The sequence below is a fragment of the Purpureocillium lilacinum genome (assembly GCF_023168085.1).
Source record: "Purpureocillium lilacinum CBS 284.36 DNA, scaffold_6, whole genome shotgun sequence".
NCBI lineage: Eukaryota > Fungi > Ascomycota > Sordariomycetes > Hypocreales > Ophiocordycipitaceae > Purpureocillium > Purpureocillium lilacinum.
In genome coordinates, this window is record NW_027072116.1 from 2,684,503 (window position 1) to 2,704,233 (window position 19,731).

Sequence of the window (19,731 nt, forward strand, 5' to 3'; positions counted from 1 at the left end):
ATCTGCCCCCCTCCCTATTCTTCCGAGGACCCTCTCTCCCCCCCGCAACCATCCTTTCACCACCCGCCGGTGGCATTCATCCCGGTCTATTTCATTCTCCTTCGCCCATTTAGGCTTCGGCCCAACATGCTTCCCGAGGCATTATTATCAGCTTGGACGACTGCATCGCGCGATGGATGCCGGCCGGCATCACACCCTCCCTTTGCCTTGCCGCAACGCCAAGCCGCGCCCTCGCTCACGCACCAGGGTCAAACCCGCGAGCAAACATTGCTGTCAAAGCCACCGGCGGGCCTCTCAATTCAGCCGCTGTAGAATAGCTGGACGCCATTGCCTGTCTGGGAAGAAAGTTTGGAATCGGGTCGGACAGAAGGGCCGTGGCATTCATTCACGAGACGGGCCATGGCATCTATGGGACGCGCGGCGGGGCATCATGGGTTGGGCTCGGCGCTTGTTAGTGACTCGACCCGTCCAATGTCCTTTGTTGCTCCATACGAGCAACGTTAGCTGCTGGGTATGCGTCCGCCCCGGACTTCAGACTCTTCGGACCAACCCCTGCCAAGTCTTGACCAAGCCTATGTTGGTTATGGTTTCTGTCCTGCCCGGCACATATAGCCAGTCTTGTAAACAGCCGTGGTCGTCATCTCTTGGGTGCCCCCCTTATGACGATGCCCTTCGGTTCTTACATTCTGTCCACGGACACATCTGTCGAACGTGACCCGTACAGCATCTCGATGCCGCCGCCATGACTGTCGCCGGAGCGTCGACTGCTATGTCGGCTTTAGCCACCAGGAGCTTGTCCGTTCTCATTGTCCTGTTGGTTCTTCTCGGCGCGGCCTTCCACGGCGTTCTCCGCCACCCGGATCCTCACCGATGCCGGCAACTTCTCGAGGATGGCAGCTGGCTCGAGCCGCTCGATGTCAATGGCACGCGGGCGCCGTTCAAGAACTGGCAGCCTCGAGGCTGTAAGCTTCGACAGTACTCCAAGGAGGACATTCACCAGTGCATGGAGCACCGCCACATGGTCTTCTCAGGGGATTCCACCACCCGCCAGGTCTTCTGGGCCATGGGTCGCCTGGTACGTTCTTTGGTCCTCATACGAATGTGCGCCCCAACGAGACTCACCTCCCGTAGCTGGACAGGGACAAGGCCAACGAACGCCGCCGCGCGGCTGGCATCCACGAGAGCTACGACATGGAGTTTGATGGCATCCGCATGTTGCAGATCTGGAACCCCTTCCTCCAGGTCGGCGAAGAGACCAAGGAACAGCACGACTTGACGTATCAACTCAACCTGTGGCAGGAGGAGAAGCATAACAACGTCCCGGTTGCCGACCAGAAGAGCGCCGCCCTCGTTCTTCTCGGCTTCGGTAGCTGGTATGCCCTGACCATGTTCCACGACGACGCTGTCGGCAACTTTTCCGAGGCGTTCCTCAAGGTCACCGACGTCATGAAGACGAGCGACTTGCCGCCGTTTGGCTCTACGCCCATGGTGTCACGAGATGGCCTGGGTAACGAGGTTTTTGTCGCCCCCGTCGCCCCTCCGTTTTACGACAAGCTGCCGCCGTACCGAACTGGTCCCAAGGGCGTTCACGAAGGTGAAGTCGAGGATATTGACAGGTTTCTCGACAGCGTCGCCGACGAGAAGCGAATTCCCCTACTACGAGCTTACCCTGCCCTCTCTCGAGACCAGCCTGCGGTCATGGTTGATATTGCCGACACGGGGTTCCATGTCATCGATTCAGTTGCCGAGGTCAAGGCGACGATCCTGCTCAACGCTCGCTGCAACGCCAAGCTCCACGCCCTCAACGGCTTCCCCTACGACGGCACATGCTGCACCGACTACGGCCGCACCACGTTTGTACAGTCTGTACTGCTCGGTTTGGGCGTCCTGTACGTTGCAACCTGCATCGTCTTGGAGGTCTTCGACATGCTGGGTCGCAACGTCGGCAGGCCATTTTTCGACATGAGCGCATGCATGTTCGTCACGGCGCTGCTGGCTTGCTTTCTTGCGGACCGCACTCAGGTGTTTGCAAAGGGCAGCAAGGAGTACGTCGCTAGCGAGTTTGCCATCCTTTCTTTTCTGGCTGCAGTTGCGGGTGTCGTCACCATACGAAGAATGAGCCCTCCGCGGTCCAACTCATCCACTCCGCCCGCCGCGCTGGAAGATGCGCCGCCCCTCTCTCGAGACCAGACCGACGAGTGGAAGGGATGGATGCAAGCCGCAATCCTAATATACCACTGGACCGGCGCGTCCAGATCCCTCCCGATATACATCTGCATTCGCCTCATGGTGGCCGCGTATCTCTTCCAGGTCGGCTACGGGCACACCGTCTACTTCCTTACCAAGAAGGACTTTTCCTTCAAGCGCGTGGCGGCTGTTTTGCTGCGGCTAAATCTGTTGAGCTGCGCTCTGCCGTACGTCATGAACACCACTTATATGCTGTACTACTTTGCACCCCTCGTCAGCTTCTGGTTCGCCATTGTATACGCTACCCTGGCCATCGGGTCCGGCTACAATGACACGAGCAACGCCGTCATCGCCAAGATAGTCATGTCAGCGTTCGCTGTTGCGTCCGTCTTCTTGTTCACGCCGCTGTCAGAGTGGGTTTTTGCCATCTTGCGCTCCGTCTTCCGAATCGACTGGGACCTCCATGAGTGGCAGTTCCGCGTGTCCCTCGACATCCTCATCGTCTATGTCGGCATGCTTGCGGGTATGGCGTCAGTGCGGAGCAAGCTCTGGAACCGGTTGCTGGTTGGGACCAAGTTTTCTGGGTTCATCGGGCTGGTCATCATGGCTGGGTACTGGTATCTGAGCAACGGACACTTTGCGGTGAAGCAAGACTACAACTGGTGGCACCCTTACGCCTCGTTTGCCCCGATAATAGCCTTTATCGCAGCTCGCAACATCGCTGCCCCGGTACGAGTTTTCTACTCGAAGGCGTTTGCCTGGCTCGGCCGCTGCTCCCTGGAGACTTTTACACTTCAGTTCCACATATTCCTCGCCTCCGACACCAAGGGCATCCTTCTCCTAGATGGTCTGACGGGCGACGGCAGTCTTGCAGCGGACAGGTGGCGACACTTGGTCGTCATTGTTCCGTTCTTTCTCTGGCTCAGCCACACGACGGCAGAGGCCACCGGGCACCTGACCAAGCTCCTCACGAGCACATCTGCTGAACAGGACAAGCCCGAAGGTGCCAGCGACTCCGAATCACTCCTGCCAGGGCCCGCCAGCCTGGGGCAGCTCAAGGTCCTGCCGATATTAGGACAATTGATGCCCAGAGCGGTGCTCAATGACCTGAGGGTCCGGATGACGGTGCTGCTGGTGTTGATGTGGCTTCTGAACCTGGTGTGTGTTCCGGGCTGAGCGGCCACGATCTATGCTGACGCCCCGCTCTAGCTGTACTGATCTCACCTGGTGTGGTGCACCGGGTAATGTTGAACCTGGACTAGGGGCTTAATCGAGCCCATTGTACAACTACCGGGGCCGCGGGTGTTTCAGCGTCGGGGAGATATAGACGCCAAAGGCGACACTTCCTCGGGGACTTGTAACGTCCAGCCAAGCTCCCTTTAGACCCACTGCCGTAGAGGCATGTTTTCAACGACTTTTGGGCCACTGCTTTCGAATTGCCTGGCCACAAATGGAATACTTTCGACTTTAGGTCTCAACTTGACGTGTCTGATATACCCTTGCGACACGCAACTGTTTGTTAGAGATATATAGATGACGGCGACAGCGCACCATCCTCACTGAAGCTAGTCCAAACAGAATCTCTTTTGATGTTATGGCACGTAGACGTCGTGTTAAGCAATGACCATGTGCTGGCCATGTTCGTGTTTCTCCAACTTTGTTTCGGGATTGTGGCATTCGTCACCCCCAGCGGCATGGCCACTTGCCCTGAGCGTCAGACCAAACCCGCCCCGACGTTTTCGAGCTGTGTTCACGCAGACGCGCCCATCACGGGAACCGTTCTCGACCTCGTCAGAGTACGCGTGGTCCGCCCATGCACGCACGCACGGCACGGCACGCCGCTCGAGAGGCGACATAGAAAAGGTCACATCCGTCTGCGATTGCACGAGTCGAGCAGCCTTGAATATTTACGGTACACCCATATGTTGTTTCCCCCCTCCCTCCCGCATTCATCCATTATACGTTGTAGGATTACTAGGTAGCAGTACCCGACAAGGGGGGCCGCGGACAAGACAAAAGCATGCAGAATCCTCGCGGCGCGGCGCGCACCTTCGGTGCGTGGATCGCCTGCGCGCTGCTCGTCTCGTCCGTCAGCGGCGTCGCCCTGCCCGAACCGGTGCCGCTGCCGGCATCGCAGCCAGCCTCGGCGCCCGTCACGCCGCCGGCGCATTCGGCGCCCGGGAGCCCGGACTGGGCCTTTAACCACGATTACATCAATACGGTCAACTGCCTCATGCCGGGGGTACGTATTCCAAGCATCTACTCGTCATTTTATATCATCCATTGCATCGCACGTATACCAAAGGCACGGATATACGGGAACCCCTCCGCCCCTCGGCCATTCTCTCTTCTGGCCCGACCTTGTGTGAAATATTAAAACCGGAGTATATTGGTTTCCATGGGCTAACAGCAATAACCCTCCCCGCGCAACATTAGACCTGCTCCAAGGCCACAAACGAGTGCACCTTCCGCCGGACCATGAGCCGCGGGTATGACATCCCCGAGACTGACCCGCGCTACGGTGTTGAGGCCCGCGTCAAGTGCAAGGCAGGGGTACGTTTTTCTCCCCTTCATCCCATCTCCTCATCCCCATCTCCTTCTTCCCCTCTCTCCCTCTCTCTGCCTGCAGCAGCAGCAGCAGCAGCAGAGCCCCGATACAACAACAACCAGCCTCCCATCTAACATCTCCTTGCCCAATGCAGAAGTGCGGCGTTGATGGAGGGCCTTGCTTCGTCCTGGCGTATGCCTTTGAAGACTACGCCACTTGTGCCAGGGAAGGAATCGGCGCCGATGAACGGCCGCATCGTGCGTCGAGCCCTATATCGTCATGAAAGGGACGGAGGGATCACTGCTTCTCATACAACATGGCGTTCGTTCGTCCGCGTATATGTATTTCATACAGCTATGTACTGGGCGAATCCATTTCTCTCAACAGTCCTGAAAACTTGTGAAAATCGCAACCTGTTCTCGTGTTGATCCAGATACGCCTCGTCCTATATTCAGCTCCCTCTTGAAAAAGCAGGCGCAGCATTCAAACATCGTAGCCAACAAATACACAGCGCTTCTCCTTGATATACTCCCCACACATTACTCGCGAGTCAGCCGACCTGTCTCGCACAAAAACTGAAATTGCACAACATTATTGATCCATCTCTTCCCGGAACCGAGAGTCGCGGTTCGGACTGCTTCCAGCCCGCGTACTAGGGTCCTCAATGGGCTTCGGCGGCTCAATGCTGATCCGCCGCCCGTCTCTCGTGTCGTCATCCTCGAAATCGACACCGAGGCGCTTCTCCTCCTCCAGGGGCGTGCTCACGGGGCTGACCCCGTGAGAGTCTTGCTCGTGCGCCTCTTCTGCTGCCACACGCGGGTGGCTGGCGCTTGACGGTCCGGCCTCCGCGGCGCCCACGTCGGCGTGGTCGTCTTCAACCTTGCTAGCAGGCTCGTCGAGAGCCTTGCTGGCGTGCTCGCCGCTGGTCTTATCGGCGTGCTCGTCGCTGGCCTTGCCGGCGTACGCCACGTCCCGCATGCTTGACGCGCGATTCTCCAGGCTTGCCGCGCTGCCGTTGGCTCCGTGCTCCCTCATGGCCGCTCCCCCGAGGAAGCTACGTCGCTTGTCGCCGGCCTCACTCATAGACTTGCCGCGAGAAAATCGATTCTTGATCCACCCCTTGACCTTCGACGTCGGAGAGGTCGAGGCTTCAGACTTGGACTGAGGCGAGCCGGGTGCCTCGGCGCTGGTATCGACCGTCGGCGAAGCAGCGCTGGCACCTGGTTGAGCATGCTCCGAGGTGCGCTCTTCTTCGGCAGCTTGGTGCGTGGCGGCAGCGTGCTCCTGGTTGTCGGCGTGATCCGAGGCAGCAAAGGCACCATGCTTGGATCGCCGCTTCTCTTCCTTGGCCAGGCGCTTCTGCTCCGCCTTCGCAGCCTTCTCTTCCTCTTTCCGTGCCTGCTCTCGCGCCTTCTCTTCGTCGCGCTTGGCCTTTTCCTCATCCCTCTTCGCCTTTTCCTCTTCCTTCTCCTGCTGCTTCTTGGCCCTTTCCTGTTGCTTCTCCTCGTCTGCAAGTTGAAAGCGTTAGCAGTTACTCCTCTGGAATGTCATCTGTCGAAAGGATTACATACCCCTAGTCTTCTTGTGGATGTCCTTGATCTCGCGGTCACGCGCCTTCTGCTTCTCGGCCTCGTCACGCCTGGCCTGCTCCTCCATCTTGAGGACCGCCTGCCGCTCGCGCTCAGCTTCGGTCTTCTCGTTGATGTCGTCGAGCACCGGCTGGACCTTCCTCGCAGCGATTGCATCAACTTCCTCGGGCGACATGAACTTGCCGCCGCCAATGTCAATTTTGCCCCGGTTCTCGCTGCGCGTGTCGTGGCGCGACTGGGCAGCCTGCTGAGCCTTGAGCTCCCAGTCGCTGACCATGCTGGGGTTCACCCGACCAGTCTCCTGGTAGACCTTTTCATCCATGCCTTGTAAGCGCGCCTTGACATTGCGCTGCGCAGCGGCGAGGAGGGCTTCGCGGTCCTTTTCGCGCTTGTCCTTGTCGACTTGGGACAGCTTGGTGGAGAACATGGACATTTGCTCGCGGATCTTTTGGGAGCGTTGGCGGTCATCTACATCCTCGCCCGACGAGGAGCGTCGGCGCAGCCTGCCTCCCACGGTGAACCTGCGTCGGGGGCTCGCTTCATTGCCGTAGTATTCCTGGTATTCGCGGCTCTGCTGGTGCTCGTCGTGCAGCTTGGCCAGCCGTTCCTGGGCCTGCTTGTACGCGGCGTCTTGCAGGTTGAGATAGGTGCCCGTCTGACCGGCCTGGGCACCATCCTCGTGAGCCTCCTTGGTTTGGTCAACCATCTGCTGCTGGCGCTGGTACATCTTGCGGGCCATGTCGACAGCAGATTGATGCAGCCTCTCGTTGTAGGTCTGCTCGTCCACCTCGGGCTTCACGGGCGGGTGCGACGTGAACATGTTGCGGGTCATTGTGACAACGGAGACGGAGCCTGCATCTCCGACTGACGGCTTAGGTTGCATGGACGCACGATGGGCGCGCGTTGCGCCATCAAGAGCGCTGGAAGCGGCTCTGGCTTCCGCCGCTTGGACATCTCTGAAGCCGACGTCCGACGCATTGGCGGCCTTGCCTCCCGACATGGCTCCTTTGGCGGCAACGAGCGACCTCTGCGCATGAGGCGAGGGCGAGGGCGCCTGGGCCTTCCGGGCTGATTGAGCCCTGCTGATATGAAAGGCCTGGGTCGCGGCCGAACTCCCGTGCGACAAATTGGTCGGCTCGGCAGTGGCCGGGCGGTTTGCCTGAAAGGCCTGGGTGGCAGCTGAATTGCCCCAGTTCCCCTGCGAGTGCGACGAGGTCGTCTTGGTCCTCGACTGCGACTGCTTGAGGGCGGCTCCGGCGGAGCCCACGGCGAGGACGGCGGCCCTGTGGCCGTCCGGGTTGACGGCGGGCTCCCAGGTGGGCGACATCTTGTAGTCTTTGGCGAGAACGGCAGCGGCCGAGGCGGACGAGGTCTTGTCGGGCTTCCAGAGCTCGACGGGCTTCTGGTTGGACCAGCCGAGGGTGGCGGCGGCGCTGGCGGCGGCCCCGTCGGGGGCGAGGCCAGTCGAGGGGAAGCTGGGCAGCGTGCGAGGGTCCGCGTACTTGATGCGGCCGCCGGTTGCTACTGGAGATGTGGCGGGAGCCTCGGTCAGTGCCTCGTCTTGTAGGATGCGCGGGTTATAGCATGCTCGCGATGCGGAGAAAAGAAGAGGAATCGAGGAATGTGGCTGTAGGGCAAAGAGATGGAATCTGGGATTGTAGAGTGAGATGGCAAAGTGAAGCTGACGACGAGAAGTCACGCGACGCCGAGGCGCAAGGTGTAAGCGGGCGAGGGCAGGAGCGAGGCGCAGCGACCGCCGCAGCTGGAGCTTGAGCTGCAGCTACAGCTTGGCGTCCCAATCAGTCGCTGGCCAAAATACTCGGGCAATTGAAAGCAGCAAGGGCAGTAAAAAATGCATTTAGCAGAGCAGGCGGCGGGGAAGGTGATGATCAATTCAATTTGGTGTCGCGCATCCGCCGACCCTCGCGCGATCGAGCTGAAAAATCTCCGCCAACTCACTCACCTGCAGGAGCTGGAGCCGCGCCGGGCTGCTTGCCCATGGCCGCGTCGGGCTTCGCGACTGCGCCAGCCATTTGGGTTCGATTTTCAGTTCAGCGTTGGACAGCACGAGCTGTTGCGCTGGGGTGGGTCCGGGACTCCGGGACGGCGGGTTGCTTGCTGCGATGCGATGATGTCACCGTCGTGGGTGGTGGTCCGTCGATTCGATGCGGGTTGCTGCTGGTGGTCGGCGCGACCCGGCGGCTTTTCTTCCTCAGCGAGCGAAGAGCCGCAGCAGCTTGTTGGGGGCTGGACAGGTAGGTAGGACCAAAAAAAAAGTCGCCCGCCCGTATGGATGGATTATCGTGCGCGCTGCCGGTGAGACGGGAATTCCTTGCGCGGGCGCAAATAGATGTCACTACCCTGCCGTGCCACGAGGAGCAGCAGCCGGGGGCTGCGGATGATCGTCGTCGTGTGGTGGTGCAGGAACCGCTGTACTTCGTATCCGGGGCGTCTGTCCGCTGTCGCAAAGCTGGCAGATGGCTGTCAGTTTGTCGTCGCCCAAGATGCGACGAGATGAGATGAGACGAGATGAAATGAGGTGCGACGAGCACGATGAGAAATCCAGAGCTGGGGCGAGGACAACGAACAGGACGAAAATGGAAAGCGAACGGCGCGGGCGAGTTTTCGAGGCGAACCCACGACAACGAGCTGGACGGGATTTGCAGTTCGCGAGACGCAGACAAGGAGGATGGGCGGCTCAAGAACCGGGCCGGCAGTCGGTTTTATTCGCCTCGCCTCGAGCAAGGAAACTTGGGAAATTGGACTTTGGGGGTGGGAGAGACGGACGGGAGCGAGTGACGCTAGAGGGTGCGCTCACCGTTGCGTAGCTTCGGCCGTGGGAGCTTCGGGCGATGCCTCGAGCCGCTAAGCTAACGTTGGGATGGGGACGGGATGGATGGGAGGCGCGGGACTACTACCGTACAAGTAAAGTACTAGGTAGGCAAGGTGAGGTAGGCTAGACTACGGGCACAGAAGAGGCATAACGTCGACGTCAACGTCAATTGGGAGGCAAGTGGATGGCGGGACGGGGCTACGTATGTGCGAGGTACAAATGGATGTCCGGGGGCACAGAGAGACGGCGGCTGCGACACGCCCGTTCCCGCAGGCACAGTAGGTACTTACCTACTGTGCAGTTCTCAAGGTCGCCATCATGGTTCCACGCGCCCGCCCGTCGTAGCTCTCGGTCACGGCGCCGGAGCATCAGAGCATCAGAGCACCACCACAGCACCCAGCAGCACCACCAGACGGCCGGGGGGGGATGCACGAGGTGCCGCGTCTCTGACGTCATCGGGGGGACCCTCCGGCAGATCTGGGGCCTGGGGGGGTCCGGCTGGGGGGGTTCTGGGGGCAGCCCCGCAGGGCTTGTACCGTTCCGTCGAGCGTTGCGGCAGGTCCTTGGGGGAGGCTTGGGAGGGAACCGGTAGGTCTCAGCTGGTGCGCGCTGCACCCGAGTAATCATTACCTACCTACCGGGCCTGCCTTGGGCCTGCCTTGCGGGCCCTTGCATGTTCCGCCCCAGGGCGCTGGGCCCCAGCCTCAAACCGCGTCTCAGCGGGCGAGCAACGCTGCACGGCTCAGGCGCTGGTGCGCGGGCTCTCGTCGTCGTGTTCCTCACTGGCGATGATGCACGACGCCGCGTATGCGCATCTATCTTCAGCCGTCTTCGGCCCGTGCGCGCAGCCTGCCATCTACCCATTATTACGTATATTACGTGCATGCGTTCGACATCTTCATGCGACCGTCTGTGCGACTGCTTCGCTTCATCAGTCTTTTTTTGTGTGTGTTCTTGCTGGTCTTGTGGATCCTTCCCACCTCACACTCTCACTCACACCCTGGAACATGCCGAAACCTCTCCTCCCTTGTGCCCTGTCCCCCCCTCCTCCTTGTTGCAAGCCATGAGCACCACCACGCCCCCCATCCCCATGCCCAACCAACGAGCTGTGTTTTTTTCCCGCGCAGTCCCGTTCTGCATCGTCGCCGATCCTTGTTTGGCCCGGGTGAGACGTCCGTCCCGAACGGCGGGAAAACCCTGGCGCATCGGCAGCCCCAACCCTGTTCGTGCAACCCCGACATCTGCATGGCGGCCGAGATCGTGTCCAGCCTCACTTTGGCATCGGCATCTGACCTGCACAGTACCCGCGCAGAGTCCAGCGTAGGTAGTCGCTCAGACAAAAATTGACCGCCGTAGCGGCGCAGTCCGCAGCAATACAGACAAAACATACGACAACGGCGGGCGGGGGGTTGCAGCCGTCGCGGCGGCCCCCTCGGCGCAAGCGTCCCGGTCGCTGTCGGCACGAACCCTGCCCTGCTGAACAAGCTCCAACTCTGCTGCAGCACCACCGCACAAAGCCCACTGCCAACGTGCCATGCTCATGCTGCTTCCTCCATCCCGCAGCTCACGAGACCCGACCGCAATGTGCCCTGCTCGTCCGCGCCCCCCAAAGCCAAACCTCGCCATGCCCTTCCACCGTACCCCACCCAAGCCCAGCAGGACAAGTGGCGTCCCTTTGGCTTTCGAGCTTCTTTTTGCTTGCGCTCCTACGCATCGTGGGCTCGCAGTGCGCTGCGCTGCATTGGGTTGTGCGTTGTATTAGGTATCCCACAGTCGCAGCAGATGACGTACCGTTCGTCGTTCCCTACTTGTGCCACGAACAGGGCTCAGCCGGCCCGGTCGCGCGCACGGCACCAAGCAACCAGCCAGCTTGTCCCGGGCCCCCGCTTCACCGTCAGTCCGGCGCTGCTCTGCTCTGCCGCCGGTGCGCCCGCCGTCGCCGCCGCCGTCCCGGATCCCTGCTCGTGGGACGGCGCTTGACCAAGACCGGCGCGCCCCGGCGGGAGCACTGCCTCGCAGAGATCGCAGGGATGGATTGCTTGGGTTGCTCGATGGGCAGTGGTCGGCAAAGTGGGAGCCCTGAGCGCTGATCGACAGTTGTAGATGATGCTCTTTGGCATTGTTTCAAACAGGCGAGATCCAATCCCTAGGGACGTCTTCGCGAGTGACTGACGCGTGGCTGTGGGGGACATCATGTCTGCCTCTCAGTCGCAGCATCCCTTTATTTAGTACTATGTAGAGCGATGCAATGGCCAATTGGGTCAGTCGGCATAGCTACTGAGTATTGACGATATAGTTGCGTCAATGCTGCTCGATCTCCCCACTGGACAACATCGAGGTGTAGGGTAGTCAATTCCTCCCCCAGAACAATCGTCAAATCGTCATCCTTCACGATGACCTGCGGCACTTAGGCAAAATGACCAGGACACGCCCGGCGTCATCCAACACCGTTCAAGTCGCGTGAGGGCTTACTCTCTCCGCAACCCTCCCATGCCCACCGCCTTCTCGCCATGGCTGAACCCTCGCCGCCGCTGGACAAGGTCCTCAACTTCCGCGACGTCGGCAAGACGGTGAATCTCTACCTCGGCGAGAGGCGCGTCCGCGAGGGCGTCATATTCCGCTCCGCGCGGCCAGGTATGTAAGCTCCCCGTTGCCACCCAACACACTCAAAAGTATCGCGACGCTCCTCGCTCCAAACGCTCGAGCTTCCTCGCTGAGACATTGTGTGAGCTGCAGACGATGCCACGCCGCGGGACAAGACCATCATCAGGGACCAGCTCGCAATCAGGACCGTCATAGACCTGCGGACAAAGTATGCTGCCCTACCTGTTTCTGAGCTGAGCTCCTGCTCGCCCCCCCTTTCTTCTGCTGACGATGTGTGCTTGCCAGGACGGAACTGCTCGAACAGGCGCAAAAGAGTCACGCCCAGGGCCATGGCGCGGAACCTTCCTCGCCCGGCGGCACCGCGCCCGTCCACCCCCCGCGCATAAAGGGCATCGAGTACAAGGAGATCAAGATCACCGGCCGCTCGTTTGAGAAGCATCTGATGAGCCAGCTCTCCTGGTGGAGCTTCATGCAAGTCTCCCTCGCAACCTCCCCTCCCCTCCCCTAAACAAATTTCGGTTTCCCGACCCTCCCCAATGTAAGCCCGGCTGACACCCGTATAGCAAGGTCATTGTCCTTTACATTGTCGGCTACCGCATCGACGCCGTGCGAATCATCGGCCAAGAGGTCCTCCTGGCGCGCGGCCTCGTCGGTCTCGGCACCGACACGCTCGACCATTCGGGCGCCGAGATCCGCGAGGCCCTGCTGCTCTACGGCAGCTCGCAGTCTGTCCCTGTGCTGGTGCACTGCACGCAGGGAAAGGACAGGACAGGCACGTTTCCATTCTCTTGCGAGGCACTCTTTGGTTTCAAAACTCCTGGAACCGGGTGGGTGTGCTGACTTCCTGACAGGCATCGTGTGCGCATTGCTCCTCATGATCCTTGAGGTGCCTGCCCCGGCCATCGAGCACGACTACTTCCTCACGGACGCGGCTCTCGTCTCCGAGCGCGAGGAGAGGATTGCCGAGATCCGCAACATTGGCCTCACTGATGAGTGGTTCAATACCGCAGAGGACATGATCACGGGCATGGAGAAGCACTTGGCCCAGACGTACGGCGGCCTGGACGCGTACCTCGACGGCATCGGCTTCAGCGAACAAGATCGTGCCAGGCTCCGCGAGAAACTACTCTACTGATCCAAGACACGAAGACAAGCCTTTCGCGCATTCGATAGAGTTCGCTGTATATTTGGGTATCCTTGTCTAAATCTTTCTAAATCTTCCTTGTAACCAGCACCGGTACATCTTAATCTTCTCGGCTCGGTTGACAAGCAGCCGCCGGTCGATGCCCAGGTTCTCGACGTCGAACTTGGGCGCGTCTACCTCCGAGGAGCTTTCCCCAGACCATATATTGGACAGCTCGTCCCGGTCAAAAAAGTAGACGCGGGTCCCGTCTCCGCGGATGTAAAAGTTCTCCTCCAGGTACCGTCCCTTTCGGAACCGCACTTGGGCCAGGTCACCTCTTCCATAGTCTCGGAAGCAGACCAGGCCCCCTGGCTTCAGTACCCTGTGCACGTTCCGGACCGCCTGTGCCCACTCCGTCGGCGACAGCGCAGAGAAGATGAACACCATGACGGCGACGTCTACGGAGCCTTCCTCCAACCCTGGAGGAAGGTCATCCCCGGAGACGTCCCACACATCCGCCTGGATGTGCGCCGTGTTGTACGCCTCGTGGTTGCGCATGACGTCCACAGCCGTCTTGGAAAAGTCGCAAGCGTGGATCTTGAGTTGCGGATTCTTGTTGTTGGCCAGCACAGGGAACGCCGTGTTGCCCGCGCCGGCGCCAATCTCCAACACTGTCACTGGCCCAGCGTCTTCCTTGGTCACGTCGGCAAGGATCGGGAACTCCTGCTGCAGCCACTTGCGGTCCTTGAAAAAGTTGGACGCATTGTTCTTGTAGAAAAGGTTCCACCACTTTGCGGGGTTCGAGTTAAACCTGTCTTTGGTGCCGAGTCAGCCACTGTGTGCTTCGAAAAGTGAAGAATGTGACAAAGAATAAGGCAAGATGTGTTCAGATGGGAGCGAAAGACTAGGTGAAGGTATGTTTTCATCATTTCTTTCAGATGAACTATGCATTGGAAGTGAATCATCACTACATCTTTGGGATGCCGTGGCAGTGAGCAGGGGACAATGGCGGGCTTACTCTTGTCAAAGTCAGAAACGGGAGCCTGGCGCTGCATCTCGAGCTGACGTTCCGTGTACTCCTTGTACGCGTCGTCAGTCTCGACATGATCCCAGGCATTGAACTCGAACACGTCGTCTTCCTTTGAGAGAAAACGGCTGCCGAACTGGAAGGGATCGCTCCGCTTCAGGTTCTTGGCAGGATCGTGTGATCGGTGAGGTGGCAATTCGCCAGCCGCGTCGTCCTGACTGGGCGTCTTCAGGGCTGCCATCTCCTCTGTCGGCGGGGCCGGTGCCGGGGCCAGCTCGGCACTGGGCACGGCGGTGGAAGCCATTGTGCCTCTGGTCAAATGTAGGTGAATACCAGATTCACGCACACACGATCCGTTCCGGTTTCGCGCGTTCTGCTGGCCTGCGAGGCTCGCTGCAGCGGGAGGACGAGGGGGGAAGAAGAATTGCGGCGGCAAGAAAATTTCGGGAGACGGCCATAAATGCTCAGGGCCGGTTCCTGGCGGTGGATCTGTGGTCGCTGCTGATTGGGCAGATCTAGGCCTGTCAGCCCGGCACGGAAATACGTCGCCTCCGGATAGTTCCGCTCCCACGGCGGCGACTTGGTTGGAGCTGAAGCCGATCGTTACTGGCGGGGAGCTTGAGCTGGGTCGCGGCCAGTCGCAGGGGCTGGGGACATTGCGCCGGAAGCTGTGCTGGAGTCTTGTGCCATCCACGTCAACCTCCAACTGCATCGTCAGTCGCCCTGCTTAAGCTGCCCACGAACGACAGCATCTGGCAGCCGCCCGATCAATTGCCACGCGAAATAGCGCATAAACGAGCTCTCGCGTAGCAGAATCGACTTTTCTCCCGCGGCGACGTTCATCATGGCGCCTTCCCTTCTCCAGCCGCAGGGGCGACTGTCCCCTGCGGAGACGCTGGAGTTGGCGCAGCAAGCTCCCGAGATCCTGCGAAGGAATCCGAAGGCCTTCTCGACTTCTCCCCTGCAACTGCTCTTCTCCGCGCCCGAGACGGCCGACCTATGGACTATCTACGAGAATCTGCTGCTGTCATGTCTCCGCGCCGGCGACGACGACGCTGCGCATCAAGTCTTGGAGAGATTGTTGCTTCGATTCGGCGACAAGGACGAACGCATCATGGCTTTGAAGGGTTTGATGAAAGAGGCCGAGGCTACGAACGACGAAGAGCTGCAAAAAATACTCGACGAGTACGATTTGTTGTTGGAGGATAACGACACCAACATGGTAAGCCTGCTCAGTGGAGCGGGAGTGGCAAGGTGGCTGACGTTCCACAGCCCATTTACAAGCGGAAAATCGCGCTGCTGCGCTCCATGGGAAAGACGCCTCAAGCTATCACGGCGCTGAACGCCTTCCTCGACTTCAGCCCAACGGACTCGGAGGCGTGGGCGGAGCTGGCAGACCTGTACCTGTCACAGGGGCTCTACCCCCAAGCCATACACGCCCTGGAGGAGGTCGTTGTGCTCGTTCCGAATGCCTGGAATGTAAGATCGAGGTGGCATCGTGCGCTGATAGTGCAACATACTTACCATTTATAGATTCATGCCCGACTGGGCGAGGTGTCCCTGATGGCTGCAAACACAACCACCGAGGGCTCTCCTCAGAAGTACCTCGCAGAGGCCCTGAAACGTTTCTGCCGAAGTGTCGAGCTGTGTGACGACTACCTGCGTGGTTACTATGGGTTGAAGCTGGTATGAGTGACTCATGATGTTTTGGGGCTACACAGCAAGCTGACCGTTGGTTAGACTACCGACAAGTTGTTGAGCAGTGCCGCAAAGGAGAAGCGGCGGGAGACGGAGGGCTTCTCTCTGCCGGAACAGGCAACGATCGAGAAGCTGAACCAGGCAGCAACGGAGAAGCTTGGGGAGATTGTCCGCCGATACGGAGCCCAGGAGAAGCTCTGGCAAGGGTACGACGCCGGCGAGGTTGCTGCCGCCCGCGAGCTCCTGGCCAAGTCAGCGCCCGAGCTGATTCGGTGAGGGCGTCTGGCAGCGGGCGCAGAGGGTGTGAGGGTCCAGTGACGGGCCCACGATGCTGGCTTGGCTGCGCCTTGTCAGGGGTAATTGTGAGTTGGATGAGCGGGACGGGATGCTACCGGTCGAGGCGAGAGGAACGGGGCCCTGAGCTTGCGTGAAGGGCACGACGGGAAGGTTTGCAGGCGGACGTGGCGGTGTTGTTTCATTGGAGCCTTAAGCCTGGGAGGCAGAAGCATTGGGCATCTACTCATAGGTAAGGCGTGGTAAGCGGTGGGCCGGCGACAGGTCCTACAGTATTGTGAGAGGTGCCAGACGGCTGGCCAAGCGCAGGGACCTCAAACACGCCACCTAGGAGGACGGCACGACGCGGCGTCGAGGACGCGAGTCCCTTTGGGCACGAATCAGCACCTGGTCTCGTCGGGTTGGGCACGGGCGACGTCGCCGGAGAGTCTTGGGCTCCTGCGTGAAAATAGCAGCGGCGCGAAGATGAAGACGCACAAGGCACGGCCAGTGTACTGTACTCTCGGGCAGATGTATAAGGGAAAATAGTGTACACGGAGCACGCAAGTACATTTCATATAAACGACGCAGTCGGAGATGCTGTTACGTGCGCAGCGTGCCACAGGACCTTGGCACCTCGGAAGCAAGCCACAAGCGTCGGCCGGTGCCTCGTACAGACAGCTGCGTCGCACCGCATTGCATGCCCATGCGGGCCAGGCCTGCGTGGTTGGCCGCGCCGTGCAGCACCTCACCTCTCACGTCTGGCCCATAGCCGCTCCCTCTCACGACGGGCTTGGTGATGACGCGCACGGCGGCGGGGCCGCGCAGCTAATGAGAAATTCTCTGCCGACAAGAGGCCCGGAAGGCCAATGGGCCCGGCAAGGCGGGAAACCGGCGCCAGCTCATTGTCTGTTTCCCATACCTTGTCGTTGCTGGCTGAAGAGGGGGACCCGCACGCACGCGCGCACAAGGCGAGGCCGAGATGCGGCGGGCGTGACGATGTTGCGGGCCTGGCCCGCCGGCCACGCAGGCACGCGGCCGGCGCCGAGTACTGTATCCTCTATTAGCTGTAATGTGAGGTATGAGTCAAAAGGGGGAACAAGGTGAGCGTGCGAATCAGGCGTCGCCACAGCCGTCTGGCGGTCAACCACACACCCCTGGCCGTCTTGTTGGCATTGGTGTTGGACAGGCGGAGGAGCGCCGTGATGGAGTCGCAGGCAGCGTCACACAAGAAAGTGGGAGAAGAAGACGACGACAAAGCAGGCTGGGCGGGCGCGCGCGCAAAGTATATCAAGGGGGAGGGGAGAGCGTCGCCTTCGCATCATTTTGCAAGCATCGAAACAAAAGCAACTAGCTGTGCGGTAATAAATCATCTTGGCTCGCAGCAGCTCATCTTCGTATTGCTTATCCGCAACGGACTGGGACAGCCAAGTTCGACCCAACAGGTCCCCTTCATCATACACCAGAATACGACAACGACGGCGTCAAGCGGTCGTGAGCCCATTCATAACATTGACCTGACCTGACCATGTTGATTTGCCCGCTACAGACACCATTACTCGACTCGTTGCACGCGCAGGGGACGCAGACGCAGACGCAGACGCACACACAGACGAGACGCCAACGACAACGAAGCCGCTGCTACCGTTTCTGCAACTGCTGCTGCTGTCGTGACTGGGCGCTGCCGACCACATAATCGGGGGGTCTCTCACCGAGTCGGCGCGCATTGGATCGATCCGCCCCGGCGTCCTCGGCGTCGACAGGATCGGGACGAGATATTGGGTTGCTTGCATCCTGCGGGCAAAGGCCACCACCACACATCTCCCATCTGGCCAGCCAGGACGAGGCGGAGCTGCCCGCGTGCTGCTTGCTGCTTTGCCGTGCAGGCGCATCGCATCGCATCTCCATCTCATCCCATCGTGCGGCGGCCGTTCGAGACGTTCCGTCCAGCCACTCGTGCGAATTGCTGAAGACACTACCACCACCGCCACCACCGCCGTCGCTGCAGGCGTCTTGGGTCGGTATAAGAGGAAAAAATCGCGCCGCCAGCCAGCCTGCCTCTGCACTGCTGCAGCCACCAAGGCCGACCAACGTTTAGAGCCGGGCCGTGGCTTGCAGCGGCCGCGCGACACCGCCGCCGACCGTTCACAGGACGGGCCGCTGATCGCAGAAATACCGCCTACAACGTAGACGGGGCCGTGCGCTGCTAGGTCCCTCGGTTTTGTTTTATGACATTGGCGAGCTTTTAGTTGGTCAGTGGTGAAGCGTCGTTGATACGGTCTTGGTGACACGGGGTGGACAAACGGTCTGGTCCACGACTGCGCACGAGACATACTGGGTAAGTGGACACGGTCGTTTTTCATATCTTTCCATCATCAGAGCGTCGCGTCATTTCTATTCCTGATTTGTTTCGATTCCTTCATCGCGGTTATTTATTTCGTTTATCCCTGGTACACGGAGCGGTGCGTCGGGGCTCAGGGCAGCCCAGACCTCGATCCCGCAGCACGGGCAGGCTCTTGCGCCGCGACGTGTTGACGGGGTGGGTTGAAGTCCAAGGCTGCCAGGAAGGGTCCCTGCCCGCTGTTTCAAGGCGACTACACGGCTGCCGTGTTCTGTCAGTGCTTTGCAACAGGCAGACAGAGGGTGTGAGCACCGCCCCTTCTTGGGCTGTTATACAGTATCCCAAAGCTCCTCTTTTGGAACCCAACGGGAGCCTCGAGTTTCAGATACCTGGGGTGCCTTGGGCGACTTGACTCTGTCTCTCTCGTCGCCTCACTCGACCTGCTCCTCTTCCCCTTCTCAACACCTCCTGTTTACCTCAGTCGACCAGCCTCGTCGAGTGTGCGTCCGCCGTTGGAGCGAGACACGCGCGGCTGCTGCTGCTGCCCACGGCGACTCACGCCTCGCCTGGATGTTATGCGTTCGTTCGTTCGCTCAGTGGGTGAGTCAAAGCGCCCCCCGTCAGTGGCCGAGCCCAATGGACCCTCGTGGGCGACCACACCCTCACTGCACTCTTGTTCCCGCGTCCGCAGGGCAGGGCGGCCTGTCTCTTGTGCTGTTCGTCTGACGAGGCGAGTGCCCCGAATCGAACGACTTGGACGGCGCTACCTGGTGGGCTGCAGGAGCAGTTGCCGCCGCCGCCGCCGCCGCCGCCGCTGCCAGCGTGAGTTGTGCTGTGCTGCGCGGTGCGCGCGGGCGTCTCGCCTTGCCGGCGGAGACTCGAGAGGCGCCTGCAGCTCCCGCCAACCCAATCGTGCAAAGCCGAGTCCCACGTCGTTGGTTTGTCGCTGGTGTGTGCCCGTGTGGGCTCGATGGATGGCGGTTGTCAAGCCTGTCGGTCCCGCAGGCGTTGCGAGGCTCAACAACAGCTGCCCGCTCCCAGCCAGGACACGGACGTACCTACACAGGCAGAAGCACAAACCCCGCTGTGCATTCATTGCTCCAGTTGTACAGTACCGTACATTATACATGCAGTATATTATACCTCCCGCCGACCAGGGCAGCTCCCAAGCGGGATGCTCCTGCTGAAAAGAGACGTGCATGGACCAGTCGCTAACCAAACCTGCCAAGTACCGCCCTGTCGCTTCCCTCCAGGCATCAGATCGCCTGCCTGTGCGGTTCCTCCTCTTCCCAAGTACCGCAGAAATCCCGCCGTGCTCTCTTGCCGCCTCGTCCGAACCTTTTCGCCCAACTTCACAGTCTCACCAAGCCAACGCCGTACCACCTACAGCCCAGTGCATATCACCTCAGCTATTCTTGCTCTGCTGCGACACTGTGCTCGAGTCCAAGTCGCCGGCCGTGAGAAACGCCTGTCAACGACTCGAAACAAAGACAACTTGCCCTACGGGT

The 19,731-nt window shown here is 60.1% G+C and overlaps 6 protein-coding genes across 6 annotated transcripts; 4 read left to right on the forward strand and 2 right to left on the reverse strand.

The window, feature by feature from the left end:
* Nucleotides 1-742: 742 nt before the first annotated feature.
* Nucleotides 743-3,405, forward strand: PLICBS_008712 (uncharacterized protein; the record flags this gene model as incomplete). Its single annotated transcript, XM_018324826.2, has 3 exons — nt 743-1,075; nt 1,132-3,345; nt 3,397-3,405. The coding sequence occupies 3 exons, from the start codon at nt 743-745 to the stop codon at nt 3,403-3,405; spliced, it is 2,556 nt and encodes an 851-aa protein (XP_018176220.2).
* Nucleotides 3,406-4,207: 802 nt separating this feature from the next.
* On the forward strand, nt 4,208-5,018 carry PLICBS_008713 (uncharacterized protein; the record flags this gene model as incomplete). Its single annotated transcript, XM_065601440.1, has 3 exons — nt 4,208-4,429; nt 4,624-4,740; nt 4,890-5,018. 3 exons carry the CDS (start codon nt 4,208-4,210, stop codon nt 5,016-5,018), a joined length of 468 nt encoding a protein of 155 aa, XP_065457512.1.
* Nucleotides 5,019-5,326: 308 nt separating this feature from the next.
* On the reverse strand, nt 5,327-8,357 carry PLICBS_008714 (uncharacterized protein; the record flags this gene model as incomplete). The annotated part of the gene is made up of 3 exons (XM_065601441.1): nt 5,327-6,243; nt 6,307-7,884; nt 8,288-8,357. The coding sequence occupies 3 exons, from the start codon at nt 8,355-8,357 to the stop codon at nt 5,327-5,329; spliced, it is 2,565 nt and encodes an 854-aa protein (XP_065457513.1).
* A 3,310-nt stretch (nt 8,358-11,667) lies between these two features.
* On the forward strand, nt 11,668-12,896 carry PLICBS_008715 (uncharacterized protein; the record flags this gene model as incomplete). The annotated part of the gene is made up of 5 exons (XM_018324824.2): nt 11,668-11,791; nt 11,894-11,969; nt 12,047-12,220; nt 12,325-12,566; nt 12,613-12,896. The coding sequence occupies 5 exons, from the start codon at nt 11,668-11,670 to the stop codon at nt 12,894-12,896; spliced, it is 900 nt and encodes a 299-aa protein (XP_018176218.1).
* Nucleotides 12,897-12,962: 66 nt separating this feature from the next.
* PLICBS_008716 (uncharacterized protein) lies at nt 12,963-14,215 on the reverse strand (the record flags this gene model as incomplete). The annotated part of the gene is made up of 2 exons (XM_018324823.2): nt 12,963-13,699; nt 13,903-14,215. 2 exons carry the CDS (start codon nt 14,213-14,215, stop codon nt 12,963-12,965), a joined length of 1,050 nt encoding a protein of 349 aa, XP_018176217.1.
* A 540-nt stretch (nt 14,216-14,755) lies between these two features.
* Nucleotides 14,756-15,885, forward strand: PLICBS_008717 (uncharacterized protein; the record flags this gene model as incomplete). The annotated part of the gene is made up of 4 exons (XM_018324822.2): nt 14,756-15,133; nt 15,184-15,390; nt 15,445-15,597; nt 15,652-15,885. 4 exons carry the CDS (start codon nt 14,756-14,758, stop codon nt 15,883-15,885), a joined length of 972 nt encoding a protein of 323 aa, XP_018176216.2.
* Between the last annotated feature and the right edge of the window lie 3,846 nt (nt 15,886-19,731).